Source organism: Psittacula echo, assembly GCF_963264785.1.
Source record: "Psittacula echo genome assembly, chromosome: 2".
Lineage (NCBI taxonomy): Eukaryota > Metazoa > Chordata > Aves > Psittaciformes > Psittacidae > Psittacula > Psittacula echo.
Window position 1 is genome coordinate 72,894,993 of NC_137737.1, and position 14,310 is coordinate 72,909,302.

The window sequence follows — 14,310 nt, forward strand, 5'->3', positions numbered from 1 at the left end:
CACTTTAAAAATCAAGCCTATTAGTACCCATCTTCCTCTGCTTTCCCTTTTTGCAGCTGGAGGAGAGATGACCACATATCCATTCGAGACCAGAAGGAACAAGAAGTTGTTTTACACTTTGTTTCCCAGAAGATGATGTTTCATCCCCTAAGAATCCCCTCTGCCGTTCAGAGAGGGTGACTGAGGCAGAGTCATGTCTCTGTGACAGGGCAAACCAGCTCTGCCTGGGCAGTGCTGCCTGCTTGCCTGCCTGCCTGCCTTCCTGCCTGCCTGCTTGCTTGCTTGCCTGCCTGCTTGCTTGCTCGCTTGCTTGCCTGCCTGCCTGCCTGCCTGCCTGCTTGTTCCCAGGGAGCTGGCTGTGAGGGGGCCAACAAGCAGGCTAATTTAAAGCTTTAAAAGCTGGCAGCAGGAGCGCAATTAAGCCGTTTTCACAGACTGCTGGCCAAATGCAGCAATTTATTGGCTGAGTGATTGGATTATTCATTTGCAAAGCTGAGAGAGGCATTTTCTTACCACTTCAGTTGGCCTGTAGTACTTGTGATTGACTGTCACATGGATCTTGCCAGTCTCTTTGCATCGTCCTACTTCATTTTCATTCTTCCCTTCCCACCTGTAAAGAAGATAAACATTTAATGAACCCATAATTACTTTAGTGCTCTGATCTTACCAACATTTGGCCTGCTTTCATTTACTTGAGGCTGGTGTCAATTCTCCCTGCAGGACAGTCTAAACTCATTAGCTATAGGAACAAAGGCAGAGTTTAGACTTGAATGGAGCAACAATGGCTTTTGAAGTCTCTTTGTTTTGGTTTTTGATTCAGTGGAAGGTCTCAAATGCAGGACTTCCAAATTAAATACATAATGCTAGGGGAAAATAAAATGTCCTGATTTCAAATGTCTCATGTATCTGCAAATAAATATGACAGTGAGGATTTTCATTTGTGGATTGGCTCAAAGTTGTTTTCTTAAAATATTTTTAATTCTTGTATTTTGGCCAATACTTTCAGGAACTCTTTAATCTGTTAATTTTATGGACATGAAGCTCTGTTTGAACAGCATTAAGCTGCATAATTTAATTTGTACTTAACTAGGAAAACCAAAACAAAATCAGTTCTTGAGTGTTCAGTTCTAGCTCAACATGGCACTTCACATACCTGTACTGTAAACAGTACTCACTACCTGTGAGCTGAAAGCCAGCTACTTTGTCCAAACTAGTTTAATATGTGTTGAATGGCCTGCAATTTGCTGTCATTTATGTGATCTATTTTGTTAGCAACTGTCCTGGTCTAAAATTTTGGGAGCAGCAGGAGAGGAACAGTTTGGTGGGTAACTAGCTCTGCCTTTGGAAAGGCCAGCCTAGTAGCCTGAGGACAACGCTTCCTTTTAAAACAAACAGTTCAGATGACACATGTAGGAATGTACATGTGTGCATCAAACGTAATCCATTGAATGCATAAAATCCAGAGTTATGATTGAAACTCTATCCTCTCTTTGCTTTTTACCTCTAAGTATATATCACAAGGCTCTGAAACAGCTTGCCACAAAAGCGTGTAGCGATGAAGTCCTTTACTTTTTTTGTGTTTAAGTAGAATCTACGTCATTTAAATCAGCACTGTGATTTAGGCTATTTAGCCTCAGTTGCCAGCGGTGAAAGAAAAGCACCCCTTGCCTCTCACTTACTAACTGTACTGCTAGCTCTTGAGATTTTGTCACAGGTTTGACTTCTTGCTCCCCTGCTCTCTCCACCCCCCAAAGATTCTAGAAGACTTTAATTCTTTGACAATCTCAGCCTTCATTTTTTGAGTTTCTAGCCCTGAGGGCTAAAGAGGAAAGTCTGAAAATGTGACCTCTGTGTACCAATGAAGGTTAAAACACTGAAAGGCAGAAGGAAATACCAAATATGCATTATTAGTAGGTTTTTAATCCCACCATTTTTTAAAGCACAACTCATGGCTTTTGGATGACTAGCAAGCCTTTAGGATGCTTGGTACTGGGAACACTTCACACTGAAATAATTTCCAACAGATAATAGCCACAGTGAAGTCAGCTGCTAACAGTCAAGCCATGATGCTAAAGATGATTTATAATTTAAATTTTCTTTCTTTCTTTTTGCAGTTGCTCTGTTTGAAGCCTGAACTGCAAAGTTTTCATTCAGAAGCCAAAACTAACATTAGTCCCTCCCTTTAAAGGGCAGAGGGTAAAAATGTGCAGGACTCAAATGAGCTTAATAGAAAACTAACCGTCACCAGTAAAACAACAGGAAGCGCTTAGATCAGGAGACGTCAGTTGTTGTTGGAGGTCACTGAGCAGAGAACCCCATTTAACACCCAACAGGCTCCAGAAGGCTTGGCTGAGCCAATAAAGACTCACTTAATGTTTCTATCAAGTTATATAACAATAGAAATAGCTTAAGAAGAAATCTCCACCCGTTCTGTTCAGCCCAGTAATGTGAAAAGTTCACAAGGAAAAAGAAGTACTTCACATTGTGAACAAAGTAGCATGTGATAGCCACACTTCTAATTACTCCTGGCACCTCGGCCCTCACAGCTGGGGACACCATACTGCTGATAAAAGGGATTGCATAGGGGCCAGCCTGACACCAGGAGCAAGACATCCATTTAGCGAACCAACTCCTCCTTCCCTCTTCCTCTAACCACAAGGAAGGGAAAAAAAACTACGAAACCCTCCTTAGTTTATAGTCAAGTTGCAATCAGAATTGTTAACTGCCAGGTTATCCTGGAGCATGAGCATGATGGAAGATGCATGAGGAATGCTCACATTGCTGTGGTTTTAGAGAGCTCAAGCCACAAGGACTATCCAGCTTTCTCTTCCTCAGGGTGGACACCCAAGTAGGCAAGAAAATAGCCTTGTGTCACTTGGGGGAAATGTGAAGGATCCTTGGCTAAAGAAAGTTTGGCTAATCAGGACTGGGCTAAATTTGTAGAGGTTGGGGAGTGGATCCCCGACTCCCACCTGTGTCAAAGCCCAGGGCTCCCAGGCAGGTGCCTGCTGGCCTTGTGTAGTCTTTTCACAAAAAACTGGTCCTACAGCCTGCAGGCAACAAGCTTCTACAGCAACACCATCGCTTGCCCCACTCTGGGAAGCTTCACACTGAGTAAAGGATGGGATGCCCTCATGGGCATAGCCAGAATGCTCTGCACTCAGAGAAGGATGTATGAGACCACAAGCCTGCTACTGACAAAGTGGGTTTGATGCCCTCTGCCTCTACGTTTACACAACAAGTGCCTCACTGTTGGAGATGGTTGCTTTCGAATTGCTTAGGACAGTAGTCATGGTCAGCTCCGGTGGATACCACTACTATTACCTACCTCAGAAATTTCCATAAACAAAATTAATCACATTTTAGATGCATGTGCAAGTTTACTTACTTAAAATGTTCTTCACTGCAAGAACTTTTACACTCTGGATTTGTAGAGGAATGGACTGCATTTAATTTAAGGCTAATTCCGTATCTGCAGATCACTACTGTTACAATGCTTATTATCAGCAGTGATGAATGCTCCTTTGCCTCTTCAAATCTGGAAATTCCAATTCTTTTTAATTTCCTATAACTAGTCAGTAACACAGTAAGCTTCCAGCTATAAAAACATCCACAGATACAGAGGATTTTCTGAGGGTGAAGAGCTGGGGTACCCATGCAGTGGGGTGAGGGATGGGCAGGGAAGGACACAGGGGAGCCAGAATAATTGAGAGGGGGTGGGAAAAGCACTGCAGTGGACCAAATGGTCTGAATAGCTGTAACTTAGAAGCAAACAAGGAAAAGTATATATATTTTTGATGTGAAGAAATCAACCAAAAAATGAAACCTTTCACAAAAGCACAGATAAACTGAACAAGTATATGCTTTTCTTCTCCTTGTTGATTTCTACACAGAAACAGAACTGATAGCATTTAAAAAAATACTCAAAACTCACCGGTAGCTACAGCTGCTCAGCCTCTTTATAGAAAATGAAACTATCATGTACACTTTTAAAATCAAATACATGTCAATTTAAAATGTTTTCACATTTGAAAATGAAAAATAAATGAATTAAAAATAAGATTTCATGAAAATTATGGTCTTCTTCCACAGCTAACACCAGATACCATTTGTGCAGATTTCTCAGATCTATGACCTGATTGCTGGTACACACACAATTAAGCCAAAGCACTTCATTCTGTCCTGGCCCTTTATAAACAGCAAAACTGACACTATGTAACAGGCCATTAATGTCTTTTGCAAGTGATATTTTGTAGGGAAGCTTTAAATAGGACTCTTCATTGGCCACCAGCTCAACCACCAAACTTGCCACCAGCTCTGATGCATCAAAGCAGTCAAGGATATAGGGATTGCTTAACCACAATCTTACGCTTAAATCTAAAGAACAAGTATGCTATCACAGAGGGATGTACTTAAAATTTTTTTCAAATGCTCTGATGAATAAGGTCTTCAGTGTTTGTTCACTTAAGGAACATGGTAAAAACAATGCTGCTGTTGTTCTTATATTCCCAGCACTGTCAACCTCAAGTTTCTAAAATTTAAATTGTTATTCCCCACATTATGACATTTTAAAAAAGAATACATGCTAGGCTCCTTTTTTCTTTTTCTTTTTTTTCAATTAATTTTAAATCTTCTGAAGCTCTTGTCCATTTACTCCAAACTGTAAGTTTCTGTTGAGAAGAAAATGTTTTCTCAAAGAATATTAATGCTTCTGTGAAAATCAAAACAATCTGGAAAGAAAAGTTCTAGTTTCAAGTGAGTTCCATTACTGTCAAGCTGAAACAGAATTCTATTAATAATATCTAAAAAAGATGCTTTGACATTTTCAGAGCTTTTTTCTTTTTTCCTCCGGAATGTGTTTAAAAATTCTTTTCAAGTTATTCTTTTTTAAAAACGAGGTTAGAAGACAGACAAACCAGTCCAGCTGACCTGAAATCAGATATCTTTCCAAATTGCATTTGTGAGAATTGTTTTCATTTCATTTGGGGGGGGTGGTGGTGTTGGAATTTGTAGAATTTCCAGTGAAACACCACATTTAATTCTCACTCAGTCTTCCTTAGAGAAACTCTCATACTTCTTATGATGTATGAAATCCGATAACTAAATTGTTACAGTCTTCAAACCTTAATTTGAATTCTGAAACAGTCATTAGCTCTGCCTACAGATAAAACCTTGTATCAATAAGAAAGTAATAAAGGAATGCTCAGCTGTAAGAGTTAATTCTGCAGCTGAGGTGGGTTAAATGCCTCCTAAAACATATGTTCTACAGTGAGAATGCTGAAAGAAGTGGTGCAGTCCTAGGTGAGGGCCCTCGCTCGTGTGGGTTCATCCAGGCCAGCATTCTTCACCGACCTGGCTGGGTTCCTTGCAACTATCACTCTTCAAAATGCCTCCTATTTCTGTATGAGATTCTGTTCCCTTCCTCCTCATCTGAAAGCTTCTGATTTTCTTAAGCTGTTAAATACAACACACAGCACTGGCCAGCCAGCAATTTTTTGGTGGGCAAAGGCCAGATCTGGAAACATCAGCTGTTTTGATGATGACTTTTGATGGCTCCCCTTCCACATTCCCCCAGCACCATTACTAATATATTGTTGGCTTTCCATTCTTAAGAGCAATGTTTCAAATTTCTTGTGTTTCTGTAACCCAACCTTACATTTTAAGGTAAAGGGAAAAAAACCCCCCGCAACAAACCAGTAAAGCCCTCCTTCCTCAATTCAATCTCAGTTCAGACTTCGCTGTCACTGAAGAGGCCACTTCTCCACTTCTGCTAGTAGTTCACCTCATTAGACCTTATACCTTATCTGTAAACTTCCCCTTTTTAGGGTGATCTTTTATAAGACCAACTGGCATGTCAGTTAAGATAAAATTTGTATGTAGAGCCAAATGACTAGAGTAAAATATTCATTTTTACTGAATTAATTCTGATCCTGGAAGCAATGAATATTTCTGTAACAAATGTGCATGTATTTTTAGATTAATAAAACCACAATAAATCTTTCCACTGCTTGAACTTTTTTATTCTTTTCGGTTTTTTTTTTTGGTTTTTTTTTTTTGTTTTTTTTTTTTTTTTCTCTTTTCTTTCCACATTTGCAGACAGCAGCCTTTGTAGCACTCTGCAAAGAACTCTGAGTGATGCAGTGGTTTCAGGCTATCTTTGCAATCCTGTTCTAATTTAATAAGATTAATGACAGAAAATTAGTCAAGACAAGCGTTCGCCTGTTTCGTTTACCCTGCTGTAGTTCAAATTATAGGTGGGAAGTGTTTCCCCCAAGTAGTACTTAATTAGCAATAAGTAGAAGGGAAAGTAAAAGAAAAAAGTGTAATCCTTACAGGGGGAAAATATTTGTAGCTCCGAGGCTTTCCTGTTAGCACAAAGAACTGAATTTGAGTGATTCAGAGGACTATATAAATACAATTTGAATTTTTTTCCTTGAAAAAGAAATATTAGAAGAAAAAACCCACACAAGGTAGATCAACTTCTGTGTACACTTTACAGTCAATTTCAGAGACAGAATCAGTCTTATTGCAGCTGTACATTTCATTAGTTTCAAAAATGCAGTAGAGTTTCTCTCTCTTATTTTGGCTAGAAGACATAGTCCTGACATGTGCTAATGACTGGCTATGATAGAGTATTATGTTATCTTCTTGGAAAGACTTTTTAGGCACTCCTGGATTTTCAGCTGTATAAGTTAATGTGAATTGCTAGGAAAACAAACAAACAAACAAATATATATATATATAGTTGTTCGATAGGGCAGCAGAACTGCTTTTCTTCCTGTTCTCTACTGCAATATCAAGATATGACAGCTAAGACTGTTAAATTTGCAACTTTTCCTGCCAAAAGAGAAAGCAGGGGTGGTTAAGAGCCCCTGCACATGTTTGCTGTATTCTCAGATGTGCTATGAGCTCTGCCAACTGCTCATTCTTCCTGGCCATTTACTCCATCATTCCACCAATTTTGAAATGTGCATTGTACAACAATACTGGGAAGCCATGCCATCACTTAAAATACTGGAAAGGGCTGCTGGAAATTTCCCAGGTAAGTTTTTCAGACTGCAAAATTTTGTAATACCTGCAACCCTGAAACCAAACCAAATGACCCCAAGCAACCAAACAAGCAAACCAAACTTTGAGGAAGGGACGTAGGCAGAAAGTAGCCAGACTCAGAGAAACTCATTTAGTAATTGCACTCTGGTGTGCTGGTTCTTAGGTGCCTCATAAATGGTGAAGAAACAGATCAATAGGACTCACCAGTGGGTTCCACAATGCTAAAAGGGAGGATTTTGCTGCCAGGCTACTCCCTGAAGAATATATATTCAAACTGAAAGAGGTGGGAATAGAAAATCCTTGGGGTTTTCGAAGAATGAGAGGTTACCAGCCAGACAGTCAAGAAAGCAATGAGGGTAAGAAGAGAGTGACTGTGAGCATGGGCCAGCTGACACCCAGAAAAATTATGGAGGCTCTCAACAAAACCTTCAAAATTCTGAGAAATATTTTATATCTAGTGCAGTTTGAAAGATGAATGATGGCTACGGGATGAGTAGTGGGTTTGTGGTGAGTATACCCCCACCCTGAGAGCAGGGGGAAACAAATGGCTGATTTATCTGGCTAAACTATACTCAAAATGATCAGAATTACACCACTGTCAAAAAGATCAGCAATACAATTATCATTAGTACCTAAATTGTCACCTCAGTTGCCATATGAATAGCTATTTATGTATCACCCGTGAATGGCTTAAGGAATTAATACCTTCTTGACAGTGAAGAAAAATTTCAGAAGAGCCATGGGGATTAGCAGCTCAAGCCCCGTTTCTAAAGTGATTTAGGTTCCTGAAAATTCATGTCATTAGATGTCATGTGGATTCTCATATTATTTTTGAAAATTACTTCTATTGATCAGTAAAAAAAAAAAAACCAAACAAATCTGCCTTTGTACACACAAAATACCTGCCCTATCTCATCACTTGGACTTATACTCCAAAGTTTCCCTGAGAGAGAAACTTGTGACTGATCGATTCAATTCAAACACTGTCTGCATTAATTGCCAACATGAATGATATGCAGTCCACCATATGGAGCCATATATGAGCAAAAAAATAAACAAATGGGACACAAAATTTTTTGTGTTAGGACCAACTAAATCTAAAGTAAACCTTTTAATATCCTCTTTATAACAGAAGCTATTCATAAAAGTACTTTTATTTTTATTTGTGTAGTAGTTGTTCTTTTCTTTAGGTTTTCTCAAGGGTTTAATCTGCCTTCTGAAAAGATACATGCTGATTTGTCAGTCTTGGGAAATGCTGAGACTTCTTAGGCCAGCACCAAAGCAGGGAGTTTAATTTTAAACTAATGGATAAATTTATTGACATAAAAAGAAACTACTATGTTTGGAACATCTCCAAATAGAGACATTCAGCTAGGTACTGAACTATAGGTTTCAGTTTCTAATATTAGGTAATCAAAATTAAAAAGAAAAAAAAGAAGTTGTTCTTGCTTTTGCAAACAATAGAGACAAAATAGTTCTCACATCACAAGAATTCTTAATTATATTGAGCAACTGAATTCACAGCATATTCATATCAATGCTTACTAAGGAGAATTAACTTATAAACACAAGAAGCAAAACTATAATAAAAGTTGGGAAAATAAGAAAGACAAAGCAATTACTAGAGCTCCTACTACCTCTCCTATACTCTGTCAAACCTCACTACTGCTAAGGCATATGGGACAATGTGTGACCATACAGAGACATCTCACTAACAAGAGATGCTAAAAATATGAAGAGAAACTTATTCCCAAAATTGAGCTTTTGGGCTAGAAATTCCATTTATACAGTCCCTTTCTCCCCCATCAGAATTTTTTCTGGAAGTTAATGCCAAAAATTGAAACCAGACTAAAAGCTCATTGAGGAGAAAGTATTATTACCTCCCCAGCCACCCACTGGCTGTTCAAATAATATTGTATATATCTGTGCACTTCTGCATATTTATTGAACTTGTCAAGTTTTTGTTCCCAACTAAAACTTACTGGCCCTGTCAAAAGTTCACCAGCTGCACAAGTGACTTTGATGGCCCGAGGAACAGCCCTGGCTCTAGCGTCATGGAAGAGCCTGTGGCTTTCCTCTCCCTTTTCCAGCTGAGATTGGTATGTTGATGCATGGGGCCCGGAGAAGATACAGAAGGAGGGAAATTGAAAAAAGAATAAACAATAAAAATATAAATTACAGAAAGTGCTCACCAAGCCATCCTGGTTTTATTATATGGCCTTTGTATTTTCAATCAAACTATGTGGAATATGTATTGTAAACATTCTGCACCCACTGCTCAACATTTTTATGGCTTAGTAGTAGAAGAGCTAATAGGAATGTAGAGTGGGTTGCTACATAATCCTTGTGGTGTGGCTGATGGGCTGTCATGTACAAAGAACAGGGTTGGCAGGTGTCACCTCTTGAGATTGCAGAGGATGGGAGCAGGACTGTGGGGATGTGAAGGCACAAAATAGAGAATCAGGCAGAAAACCCCTTTTTGCAGCAGTGCGATGAACAGCGTCATGGTACTAATATCCTTGGTGGGGCATTTGTTGCGCGAGATGGAAGATGAATGGGAGAACAGAGAATGAAGACTTGGAATAAAAAATTAAGATGTATACACCCACATGTTTTTTCTTATGATCTAGAGGACAACACTAGACATATCTGCTGGGGCAGTCATTCATGCCAGAAATTTTACAAATTAGAAAGTGAGGGGAAAAAAAGAATGTAAATAGACAATACTCTAACATAGCAAACAAAACAGGCTGGAACTGTTCAACCCATGGCTGCTATCTCACATTCATACTTACACAATGGTTTTCCCGATGTGCTTAAATGACTTCTCCACAAATTCACGGACACTATGGACCTCCCCAGTGGCTATGACAAAGTCCTCAGGCTCATCTGTTTGCAACATCAGCCACATGGCCTGCAGAAAGACAAAGTAAGTCAGATTCAGTGCATATGTATGCAGCCTCTTTTGTACATGATACTATATTACTGCATTTTTTATTTTGAAATAGCTACACATGCACACACATACCCCAAGATGGGGAAATTAACACTTTCTTAACATAGTGGCTATTAACCAATTCACTGCAACTCTAAAATGAGTTTAATTATTTCTTATTATAGAAAACAATGCTGTATTTGATTTTCAATTTGTTCCATAGCAGGGGTTTCTCCAGGGGAGACTTTAATATGTTTACTTTTAAACACTGAGACTTGGTTTAATGCTCTTGAGCATGGCTTCACTTGTTTAAAGCACTACATGAATTGACACAGATATGGGGAAAAGAACAAAATTTTGCAATGTTTCAGGCCAGAGTGCTGTTGTCTGTCTGTTATGGAATGATGTCAAATGCATTGAATCAGGAAAATATGGGTCCCTTTGGCTCTTTCTTCTGTCACATTTGTTTTGGCTAAGTTGAGATTTTAATTAAGAGTAAGCAATTAAAAAGGTAACTAAGAACAATCAACAGTATATTTGACAAAATTAATCTGCTTTTCCTGCTGAATACGTGCTGAATGTTACATATCAAAGCACCATAGCAGAAACTTTTGACACAGACACACAGAAAACACTGGTGGAAAAGCGAGACAACCATAAAGATCTCTTTCAGTGAACCATCTGCACAATGGTAAAAACTACACTAGGTTTGGAAGCCAAACTTCACATAATTGTCAACATATCTGCATTTCAGGGGGGCAAGTTTACTTCCCACAGTGATATCTTTCACAAAGTCCCCTCCCACAAACAAGTAATGATGGATGAGCATTTCAGAGGGCTGGTCAGCTAAGTCAGCATGAAAGCAGGAAAGCAGATGGAAAAAGAGGCATACAAAGATGTGTGACTTGTCTGAGGTATTATAGCAGGTACATTTCAGGGTTTTGATGTGCAAGCCACTGCTCTAGCAACTGGACTATTTGACTGCCTAGGAACTGTAGGCAGACAGAATAATTATTACTTTAGATCAATCAAAATTATGTAAACAATTCATTTCCTCTAGAGAGGAATAGGGAATACCTGTATGGCATGATCCTTATTTAATAAATAACCAGAAAAGGAAAACAAAATAATTCAACTTTTTCTCCATATGGTAAAAAAGACTGTCATCTTCTCACAGTGTAATCCACAATGCTATTTGCATTGACCTCTTCACATCAGCTTTAAAGAAAACAACTTTAGTAGGTCCCTTGATGGTAGTGGATACTCTGCAAATCAGATTAATAAAAGCTTTGGGACAGCTCAGTTTCTCTTGGTAAATACCACCTGAAATATTCAATTTTTCTCTCCATATTCTTAATAAATCAGTGTCCAGCATAGCACGGTGATACATTCCACTTAAATGGTTCTATTTGCAAGTAATTTTTCTTCCCAGGAATTATTTTATGCATCTTCCAAAGTTTTGACAAGATTTTATTAAGATGTTCCTTTTGAACCTTTTTGCTTCTTGAATGTGCATAGAAGCCTGGGTTTTGGGAAACTGCTGTGCAAGTCCTTGACATTAATTGTGCTTTAGGGATATGACCTGCTGGGCAGGACAATGGCAGCAACTTTATTTTTCCTTTCCAGAGTTGAACATCCTAGACAATGACGCAAAAATACCCAACTAGCTGATGAAACTCCTCTTGTGGGAAGGAGATGTCTTAACTCGTATCTCTCATATGAGCTTTCTTGGAACATTGGGGTTTCCCTGCTGATTTGAGAGGTTGCCATAAATCACCAACTCCTGTTTCTTCATGACCGGACAAGTCTGCAGGATTCAGAGTAGTAGCAGCTTCACAGAAGTGTAAAAGGAGTATCTAAAGTAATTGATAGTTCTGGTTCTCCTAGTCTAGTCCCCGATTTCACAGATCTTCAGCTTTCATTAAGCAGCCCAGCTGAAAGCAACAAACATTATTTGCGTAAATACAGATTTCCAGGATTAGATAGTCAGCGTCAGAATTTATAGCTGTTCCCCTCCTGACTACATTGGATGTTTGCTCTACATAAAGAATTCAAAGTCTCACCTCTGTTTGAAGTGTAGACAGCACTGAAGTGTCAGTTACATCTGACAGAGATGTAATGTCCTAACCTCACTGGTTGGTAAGAATCAGCCCCCACCACAAATGGCACGTAGGTTGACTGAATATGCAATATTAGCATGAGGACTTGCTATTTACTAAGCACATCTGTAAAGTAATACTAATATGTCCACGTAGAAATAGGATCAGACTTAAAATATTTTTTTGCCACCCCTCCACTTGTAAACACCTCAGTATTGTAATTTGTTGGATATGATTTAGCCCAAGTGCTTACGCTGAGCTGTTCACCAATCCAGTGAGAATTTAAAATATTTACACATTTTTGTGTATTGATACAAAATAGCATTGGAAGTTTCTCTTTAGTGTAAAACGTGCATTATATTGAAGGAGACAGCTTCAAAACACTAATAAAAACCCAACCTTTGACAACTGGTCACACCAAAGTGTTTGAATATATCAGCTGTTGCCTATCATTTTGAAGAACAAGGAATCACCATCCTAAAAGTCCAACTTAAACTGCAGTAGATTTCTACAGGAATAACTTAGAAACACTCAAAAAATGCAAATAGAGTTGCTAAAAGAAATTTTTGCTTCAACTTCTACCAGGAAAGAATGTTTAGATTAATGATTACTTGAGAATCTATCACTGCTGGTTCCTTTATTTTTTCTGGCATTTACAATTGTTGGCACTTAAAATTACCTTAATCAAATCAGGTGTGAAAAGAAAAGAATATACTAAAAATTATGAACAAATTCATTAATAGTTCTTTTTGCTTTGAGAAAAGTGACCAAGCATTGCTGCTTTGAACGGGTCTGCATAAACAGTCTAAAAAACCACAAAGGCAAGCCAGAAGATAGAAAAATCTTTGACCAAGCTCCACATTCAAATCTTTAATTCCACAAGTACAGCCCGTGACAATCAATGAGAAATCTGCGTACAAGCAGTAGCTATATAATTTCCCTACAGCAAGTGCCAGGAATTGATGTGCTTTCCCCCACATCAGACTAATAAGGGCCCTTGATCTATCAATTTCTAGGCATTTCCTTTAGGAGTTCATATTGTACCAGACTCCAGGCTGAGAATGAGAGGAAAGGGGGACATACAGCTCCAGGTTTATTTGTCATTACTGAATGGCTTACTGGTTTTAACAGAGGGGAAAAGCTTTGTTTAAATTTCCACTGAAAGTAATTAATGGTTATTGACTGGCAAATGAAGAACAGGTGACACTCTGAATTAGAAGATAAATGATCTCATGTTCTAGCGTGATAATGGGTTAGTAATTGCTACAAAGCCTCAGCCTAGTGCGTCCCATCATAATGCTAGATCATGTCCAGAACACAAAGGCCTCTGTGTGAGAGGTATTCAGCCATTCTCCTGATACAGCTGCAGAGTGATTTGCTCCATTTATTCTCTGATGGACTGCACAACTGAGGCAAAAGTTCACCCATTCTCACCTTCCTGTTCACATGCTGAACCACATGACCCATGACATGGCTGAACTGGGATAAAAACATCGCCCAGCTTTGGCTCTTGGCTATCTTTTAACCATCACAAGGTCATATATTTTAGGATTTTTTTCTGGTGCACAAATGGACAATCGTGGATTTTTCTTTATATCTTTGTAAAGGCTTTCTTGGCTAGGCTGACAGAAAGTCAAGAAATTATTTATGTTCAGTTCTGCAATCCCTTCCTAATTTCTTGCTTGGTGCAATTAACAGAATACAGGCAAGTACTGAAAAGAAGACAACTACTATGGAAACAATTCAGTCTATCTTAGAATAAGGCTGTTCCTTTAATGGCAAATGAAACAAAACATATTTTTCATATTTGAACTCTTTTTGGCTCTCCTCTAGTGACTCAAAGTCTAAAGGCAATACTATGTTATTTACATTTAAAGACAGAAACCTAACTGGAGAGAGATACGTAATAAGTCTAGCAAGCGGACACACTTTTATGATTATGTGGACTGGGATATCTGTTCTGCATGCCTGAACTACAGCCTCTGCCAAAATCTTTCCTCTTTCATCTTTGCCTTTTCCTTTTTCTGTTTATAAACCCCTGCCAGTAGTACACACCACTTTTAAGCAATATATCCAAAACATGAGCCAGTCTTCTCCCTGCCCAAATAATATAGTATTTGTACCTGGGCTAGTCTACTTTGGGTAGAACCCAACCAAGCTGGACTAACGCAACCCACATATAGATACATTGTGCGCATGTCACTTCAGTTATGGTTGTGATGTATC

General features: G+C 38.7%; 1 protein-coding gene across 1 annotated transcript in view; it reads right to left on the reverse strand.

The window, feature by feature from the left end:
* GMDS (GDP-mannose 4,6-dehydratase) overlaps positions 1-14,310 on the reverse strand; it is a gene marked incomplete at its 5' end in the record, with an annotated part of 421,709 nt that overhangs the window by 73,838 nt on the left and 333,561 nt on the right. The window contains 2 exons of the mRNA XM_080610674.1: positions 514-610; positions 9,846-9,964. Of these exons, the coding sequence (XP_080466800.1) occupies positions 514-610; positions 9,846-9,964 (216 nt within the window). The remainder of the gene's footprint in view (positions 1-513; positions 611-9,845; positions 9,965-14,310) is intronic.